The following is an 8,544-nucleotide window of genomic DNA, read 5'->3' as shown; positions in this document are numbered from 1 at the left end:
ACTTGTCTTAGTTTGGAAGAAAACATCACCACCCACCAACATGAGAACATCAGCACTTATATTAGGTTCCACCAACAAAAGCAGAATGGCTTTTTTTCATATCTGGGAAATTCACAGAAAGATTGTATCTCAAGTCATAAAGTAGCCTCACCAAATTTAGGAGGACTGAAATTATAGAAAGTATTTTCTCCAATCATAAAGATAGATAAGAAATCATTTAACAGTAATGGAAAGACAATAAGAAAACTTCAAACACTTGATGATTAAGCAACAACAGTTTATCTGTTTCAAGACGTCTAGGTGTTGGAGAAGTGGCTCAGTTGGTAAAATATGTGCTCTTCAAGCATTAGGACCTAAGTTTCAAACCTTTTTTTTTTTTTTTTGCTTGTTTGTTTGTTTTGTTTTGTTGTGTATTTTAAATGCAACCTGAGTGTGGTGGTGTACACCTCTAATTCTAGTCCTAGGAGGCACGAACAGGAGCCCCCCTGTTTGTACCCCTGATTGCTGGCCAGCTAGTCTTACTAAATCAGTGAGCTCCCGGTTCTGTGATAGACCCTTTCTCGGCAAGTGTTATAGAGTGCCAGAGGGAAACACTGGATGCTAGCCTCCTGCTCTGTAAGCTCATGCATAAAAAATACACATGTGCATCCACATGAACGTGTGAACATGCATACAGCATGCACATCACACACAGAAGTCGTCTCAACAGAAATATTTTTTAAAATACACAAAGCTGGGCTGGAGAGATGGCTTAGCAGTTAAGAGTACTTCCAAAGGACCCAGGTTCAAACCCCATCACTCACATGGCAGTTCACCGCTGTCTATAATTCCAGTTCCAGGGGATCTGACACATTCACACAGACATACATGGAGGCAGAACACCAATATAAATAAAATAATAATAATAAAAAAATAAAAGACACAGCACTGAGTTTTAAAAAATACAGAGATGAAAGTTTGTGGGCTGTAGCTAAAGAAGTGATTAAAGTGTCTGATCATGTGCTGTTTTAATGAAGATGGCTCTGAGGACAGTGGTAGAAAATTACCCCCAAAAATGAAATAGGGGTTGGGGTGATGGCTCAGCAATTAAGAACATTTGTTGGTTTAACTTCCAGCACCCACATAACTTATAACCACCTGTAACTCTAGTCCCAGTAGTTCCAGTGTCCTCTCCTGACCTCTGTGGGCACCAGGCATGCACATGGTACATATGTATACATGCAAGCAAAATACTCATACATATACAAAAATAAAAAATTTTAAAACTTAAAGTTGATAAGCGTCTATCAAAATTAGAAAATAAAGATACAGATCACCAGTATGAGATGCAGTGAGGAATGTCACTCAGAGCCTTGTATATTTCAAAGGTAGTAAGGGGTTGTGGAAATAACTTCATGCTCATAAATTTAATAACTCAGAGGAAATGGATTAACTTTTCAAAAACCACTAAAACACAACACTAAGTAGATAATGGAGTGACCCTATGGCCACTAAAAATGCTGAATTTGTAATGAGAGGGTTAACAGTTTGAATGTGGTTTCCCTTGTGTTGAAGGCTTGATTTCTCATTAGTGCCATGGTCCTCAGCCTTCCTAATGCTGTGACCTCATGTTAATACAGTTCCTCATGTTGTGGTGACTCATAAAATTATTTTGTTGCTACTTCATAACTGCAATTTTGCTACTGTTATGAATCATAATGTAAATATCTGATGTGCAGGGATCTGATATGAGCCCCCAAAGGGTTCAAGACCCCCAGGTTTAGAACCACTGGTTAGTGGATCCAGACATCGAGTGGTAGTTGGATCACGAGGGCACTCCAGGCTGATGGAGTTGTAGTTTAATAGCATTGTTTAGAGGTGATAAGAATGGAGCTTAGTTGGAAGAAATAGGTCAGAGAGGAATGACTTTGGAGGATGGCTTATCTTAGGCCCCTCCCTGTTTCTTCTTTGTTACCTGGCTGCCATGAAGTGAGCCACTTTGCTCTGGCATACACTCATTTCCCATATGTCTGTCTGCCTTACCCCAGGTCCACAGCAATGGAGAAAGCAGACTGTGGACTGAAAACTCTGAAACCAGGAGTGAAGTAAACCAAAAGTTAAGTCTCAGATATTATCACAGTGATGGAAAGCCAACTAACATAGAATATTCATGGGGAAAAAAAAATCCTGGCTCAGATAGTTGCACTGGAGAATTCTGCCAAACATTTAGAGAACACCCTTTTTACATAATGCAGAAAATCAAAGGGGAACAAGACTTCTCATTTTATGAAGACACTGTTACCCTGGCACCCCAACTAGAGTAAATAACTTGAAATAGTATATGTAAATACATATTTAAAATAGCCATAAATTATACATATCTGACACAATACGGATCTGTGAACTGAAAATGATAAAATATTTATAGAGAAATTTTGAAACGGCCTAAAATAATGGTGAAATATGCCGTGTTGATAGATTTCTTGAGCACATAAGAGCAACAGTCTTCACCTAATTGGTATGTGTGCTTGGTGGAGTTTTATTGAGGGCTATCAATATTTTTTTTTCTAAGTATGGAGGAGATGATTCTAACTCTTGGAATTAGAAAGCTCTATAAAGTAGAAAAATAGCTAGACAAAAAAGTTTAAAAAGAATAAAGCAAGAGAAATGTTTTCTCCATTTCAGGACATGGTAGCACAGTAGCATCAGGCCTGGCAGTAGCAGGGACTGTGACTCACAAGTGCATGGACAGAGGACACATAGCAGCATTGCAGTACAGTTGAGGAAGAGCAATCTTGAAGGTGCTGCTAGGCCAGTGTGTTATTCATAGGCAAAATAAACCATAACCTAAACCTCACGCTTTCTATGAAATGAACACATGTGGCCATACTCCCAAAAGTAAGCTAAAACTTTCTAATATATGGGATAAACTCGTAGGGACTTAGGAAAAACATGCTTATCTACACCATAAAAAACACTATGAACAAAACAAAACAAAAAATCCGTAGACCCCAGCAAAATGTCACACTTATGCCTGTGGAAGAACCTGTTGAGATGATTTAAATATAAACAGGAAGAAAATACTTATAAATCATGAATCCAATAAATGACTTCTTAAAATACAAAGAAATCACACAGCTCAGCATGTAAAACAATACCAAATAAAACACAGAAGACAAGGACTCTTTTCACTAGGGAGACTACATAGGAGGCAGATGAGCACAGAGAACGGCTAGCCATGGCCTCACTGTTGCCAGGGAAAGGCAGATGAAAGCCACAGAATAACACTGTTTCCTGGAACGACTAAAACTGAAGAATCTCACAGCTTGATGCTGCGATGATAGAACGATACAGTCACTGAAAAATAGTAAATAGCAATTTAACTACTAGATGCATATTATCATATGACCTGGCAAACAGATTTCTAAGCATTTATCCTAGAGAAATGAAATTTTATGACCATATAAAATTCAGTACACAGTTGTTTATTGAAGCTTTTTTGTAATAGTTCTAAAATGGAAACACCAAAATATTGTGTAACATGATTCAATAACTGGTGTCTCCATACTGTGGAGTGGTAATCAGTGATTTTCTATATATCAACCTAAGTGGTTTCCAGGTGAATTATGATGAGGGACAATGGAGACTCATGTGACTATATAGCATATGGTAGATAATAGGAAAGGGAAGGTGACAAAGGAATGACAGGACAGGTATCTTGAAGCTCTGCATTTTGGCTAGTGTTTTGGGGATGAATATTGTGTACGTGATAAAATAGCACATTTTGTATAAATATGAGCATGCTGGTTTTGATGTTTTTTTTATAGTTAGGAAATAATAAAACCATCATTAACATAAATATGAAAGATAAATTTTAAAACTTCAGGGAAAATTATGTTTTAATATGTGCAAATCTATCTTAGCTTTTGGCTACAGTCTTCTTACAGCATATAATTATTAAAAACACCAAGAGTAAAGCCAGTTAATGTCTGAAATGTACATATTTATACACTAAATCTGCTGCCTTAGGGCATTCTAGGGATGAGAAGAATTCTCTGCTACCAATGCCACTAGAACAGTGGCATTACACTTCAAGTACATTTGGAAAATGCCACTGTGTGTTCACAAAAGCTTAAGGATAAAGAGTCAGATACCACCATTTTCTTAGTATAAAAATACTTTGGACCTCATTGAGTCCCTGGAGGACCCACTATGAGATCTACTGTTCTGGTGTTCACTGAATATAACAGCCTTTTTCTAAAGGCTTGTTATTTGTTAGGATGGATTTTCTTGTTATTTTTTAGGATGGCCCACTGTCTTAGTTACTTTTTATTGCCATTATAAAACATAATGGTCCAGTCAACTTAGAAAACATTTAATTTGGGAGCTCATGGTTCCAAAGGGTTGTAGCCATGACCATCATGATGGGGAGCATGGCCGTAGGCAGGCTGGCATATCAGTGAAGCAGTAGCTGAGAGCTTACAGCTGAGGCACAAGTGCTAGGCATAGAGAGCTAGCTGGGAATAGCGTGGAATTTAGAAACCTTGAAGTCCACCCCTAGTGGCTCACCACCCCCAACAAGGCCACACCTTCTAATTCTTCCCAAACAGGTCCACCAACTGGGAACCAAACATTCAAATATCTGATCCTCTGGAGGCCATTCTCACTCAGACTGCCACACCCAGCAAAGCCTTCATTCACTATGCTATTGACCAAGAACTTTTGATCTTCTTGGCCCTTTCCCAAGTGCTGGATTGAGAGGTGTCTGCCACACTTAGTGTTGTGTGTGCTTGCAGGTGAAGCATGTTCAGCATGTGGAAGCTGGAGGACAGCCTCAGGTGTTGTTTCTCGGAAGGCATTTACCTTGTCTTTTGAGAAAGGCTATCTCTCTGTCCCGGAGCCCTTTGATCAAACTAGGCTGGGTGGCTAGTAAGCCCTTGGGAGCCTCTTGTCTTTTGTCCTTACCTACCCAATGGATTTTAAGTTTACACGACCACACCTGAATGTCTATGTGAATTTAGGTAGTGTGTGTTCGTGTATGAGGGTGTGCATGCACTTGTGTGTGTACATGTGGGTGGAGGGGAGAGGTTAACTTTGGGTGTTTCCTTCAGTCATGTCTACCTTGGTTTTTTTATTGCGGGGGGCTTTCTGTGGTTTCACTTGGGGTTTAACAATAAAGACATGGAGACATCTGTATAGTGTAAGGCTGTTGGCTGTTTTGCTGGAACAGTCTCTCAGCTAGCCCTTTAACCTAACCTGGTTTCCCTGCCACTGCGTCCCCACCAAATGGTTCTGTGTTTTACCTCCCTGTCAGTCGCCATCCATCTGTTTTCTGTCACCTGTCTTTATCCATCTTCTTGGTCAACCTGTCCCAGCCAGCTCTTTCTTCTGCAAAAACCACATTCCTTACTCATCTAATCCGAACCAAAATCAGCAGCAGGAAAATGCCAGGTTCGTTTCTCTCTGTTGCTTTTTGGCATTGAGGGCTATGTGGCCTTCATTATGGGCAGCTTGCTTTTTAACATGACAGTCTCAGAGAGTCCTCTTTTCGGACAGGTGAAGAAGTGACAAACATTTACATATCCTGGTAGCCTGGTGTTGCGAGCACAGCAATGATCAATTGACAGTACAGGGGCACACCGTCATACACGTTTATACTGACCAGCCACTGCCAGGCATCGTCTCTCTGCCTCCCCAGCACAGGGATTATAGGTCCAAGCCATGGCACTAGGTTTTTTATGGAGTACTGGGAATATGGAACTTAAGTTTCCATATTTATATGGCAGTGGCTTCCCAACTAAGCCATCTCCCTAACCCTAGCTTTTAATTTTTAATGTGGATTTTGAGAATCTAACTTGAGTCTTGATGCTTGCAAGGCAGATCTTTCAGTGACTGAGCTGTCTTCCCTGACTATACCTGGTCTTATGCAGTGTTAGGGACCAAACTGAAGGCTTCTTGCATGCTAGCAAAACTAGCTACGGAGCCACACCCTCAGCTTGTTTCTGAGGGATTGTCTTTGCTTTATATTTTTGTCAAGTGTCTAAGTAAACAGTTAATAGGAGAGTTGTGCATTCAGGACTGTGGCCACTGTTGTAGGTTGTAGAGAGCAACGTCAATGGTGTATCTGGTCTGCCATTTGGCTGGCTCAGTTGTTTTTGTCATCACGTAAGAGAAAATTGACATACTTTAAATTTTATTTTTAGGATGGAAGAGCAGCCTATTTGCTCCTACTTGGAAAAAATTCTTTCTAAAAACATGGAACTGATGGAAAAGAAGCTTATGGACCACATCGATGAGAGGATCTATCAGCTCCAGGAGCACATAGATGCTAAAATGGCTTTGTTAGTGGACTTTCTGCGAAGTCCCAACTCCCCAACGCCAGAGATGCCTCTAAGACACTATGACTCCAGAGAAAGACTTTCCAACGGAGAAAGATAAGCTATGGACATACACAATTATTGCAGATATTTATTGCGTATTTATTTCAAAATCCAAATCCAAAAAGGTTATGAAAATCAAGTCTGTAATGTCCTTTGAAGGATCGTGGTCTTACATGAAGTGACCTCAGTGCTCATTTGCATTTTGCTTGTTACTGTAGATCCAGGTGTGTGCACCAGCAGCTCTCCTGATACAGTCGTAAGTTATTTTGCTTGCTGTATTTTTCACTCTTACAGAAATGTATACCTGTGTTGCTCAACTGTTTTGGATGTTTAAGGACTTCTAACGCAGTTCGTTAGTTTGTATTGTATATTACATATGTTTGAAGTGAATTTTTTATTTATACAGATCTCTGTAAAATACAGTCTCAGGAACGTGAAAAGCAATGCTAACATATTTGGGTTTTTTCTAATTATTTTTGGAAAGCTGGATACTTGGATTCTTTCATTCAGATTGCCAGTGTAACACTTCCTATCATTTACCTGAGATGAATCTGTGCCGTGCTTGGGCTGTTTAAGATAGTTGTTGGGGCATGCTGTGTAAAGGTGTGTCTCTGTTCTTCACCTACTGAAGGCATTCTCTGATTGGCTTTAATAAAAATCTGATGGCCAGTAGATGGACAGGAAGTGTAAGGTGGGGCTTTCTGGTAGAGAGAAAGGGATGATGGGAAAGATGAAAATAGGGATTCAGAGAGGATAAGGAGGTAGATGGGCGTGAACATGAGCAGAAAGGTGGACCGGGTTATGGCAGGACATAGGTAGATTTGTGGGGTTAGAGGAGCTGGGAGCTAGCCCAAGTTAAAGGCCTAAGCTTTTAAAGTATGCAAGAGTCTTCGTGTTCTTATTTATACAGCTGGAGGGTCTGTAAAGTCCAGCTACAGTGGTTTACGTAGTGAGCGGTAGTTCTGCTTGCTCATGTCAGGGCAGCTGTATATTACTCATTTACAGTCCTACTATTTCAGACTTGGTGCTGCAGATAAAATGGAAGGAAATTCTTTTCTGGAACTGACGGGTTCTTCTCACAGAGGCCTTTTCAAGCATGCATAATGTGTGACATTCTGAGAATCTAAAATGAGGGATAAGGAATATGAATCCAGGGGATTGCAATCTCCAGCAGACTGAATCTTCAGAACTGTTATATCTGTGTTTGTGATACAGCTCTGCCTAACAGCCTTGCTCTGCAGACCACCTGTAAGCGAGAAGAACTCTTTTCAGCTAATTTGATTAAGTTGATTCTTTTTTTTTTTTCAAGAGGATGTTTTGTACTTATCCATCATTTTGGCAAACTGGTGATTTTGATCATATGGCAAAGGTGACATAGCATATAGGACACACCATACTTTCACTTTGGTAGCCATGGTTGGGGTAGTCATACCACATGCAGATGTGAGATGTTATTTCCTGATCAGTGAGGAGGAGTCCACTCACTCACAGCTACAGTCCATGGTTTTGCAGCTTTTGGTAGTTGTGGTTCCTCCCCAATTTAAGGAGTACCATCCTTGACATAGCAGTACCCTCTGTCCCATAAATCGTCAACTGGGCCTGCCTAGGGCTCCAGGGTGGGACCATACCCCTAAGTGAAGCCCTTGAAACCATCTTCATCTCAGCCTGATACACTTTCCAGCCTCACCTCCACTGCCAATCCCTGCATTCTCCATCTCTGATCCTTGTAACATAGGGATCAGGGAGCAGGAAGAGGCCAACTGGAGGAACTTACAGAAAAGCAAGAAGTATAAAAGATGGAAACACATTCACAAACTATGCAGTGTCATAGAATAATGTGAGCCTTGAAGAATCACCACCTTTCCAGGATTTCTGTGTTAGGGTGAAAATAGCCTGAAGCCCACAAGTAGAACAGCCTCCTGCCAGGAAAGGTGGCTCACACTTATACATATACATATATATATAAACAGAAGCCAGGAAACAAGTGTATATATATATATATATATATATATATATATATATATATATATATATATATATATGCTTTTTAGTAGATTGTATCCCTTCTATAGGAAAAGTGGGGGGAGAAAGGAACACCTCCCCACCCTCCATGCTTCTCCAGTTCTGTCTAAAACTGTAAACAAATCCATCTCCTTTTACTGTCTCCTGATTTTTTTTTAAAATA

At 40.1% G+C, this 8,544-nt stretch overlaps 1 protein-coding gene across 1 annotated transcript in view; it reads left to right on the top strand.

Moving 5' to 3' along the window:
• The window catches only part of CUNH10orf88 (chromosome unknown C10orf88 homolog), a 17,439-nt gene extending 9,098 nt beyond the window's left edge, over nucleotides 1-8,341 (top strand). Inside the window, exon 6 of the mRNA XM_055608973.1 lies at nucleotides 6,183-8,341. Coding sequence (XP_055464948.1) covers nucleotides 6,183-6,417 — 235 coding nt within the window. The 3' untranslated portion in view covers nucleotides 6,418-8,341. The remainder of the gene's footprint in view (nucleotides 1-6,182) is intronic.
• Nucleotides 8,342-8,544: the final 203 nt, after the last annotated feature.

The sequence above is a fragment of the Psammomys obesus genome, unplaced genomic scaffold (genome assembly GCF_907164565.1).
Source record: "Psammomys obesus unplaced genomic scaffold, mPsaObe1.curated_primary_1811, whole genome shotgun sequence".
Taxonomy (NCBI): domain Eukaryota; kingdom Metazoa; phylum Chordata; class Mammalia; order Rodentia; family Muridae; genus Psammomys; species Psammomys obesus.
The sequence above is the reverse complement of the archived record's forward strand: the minus strand, read 5'-3'. Positions and strand labels throughout refer to the sequence as shown.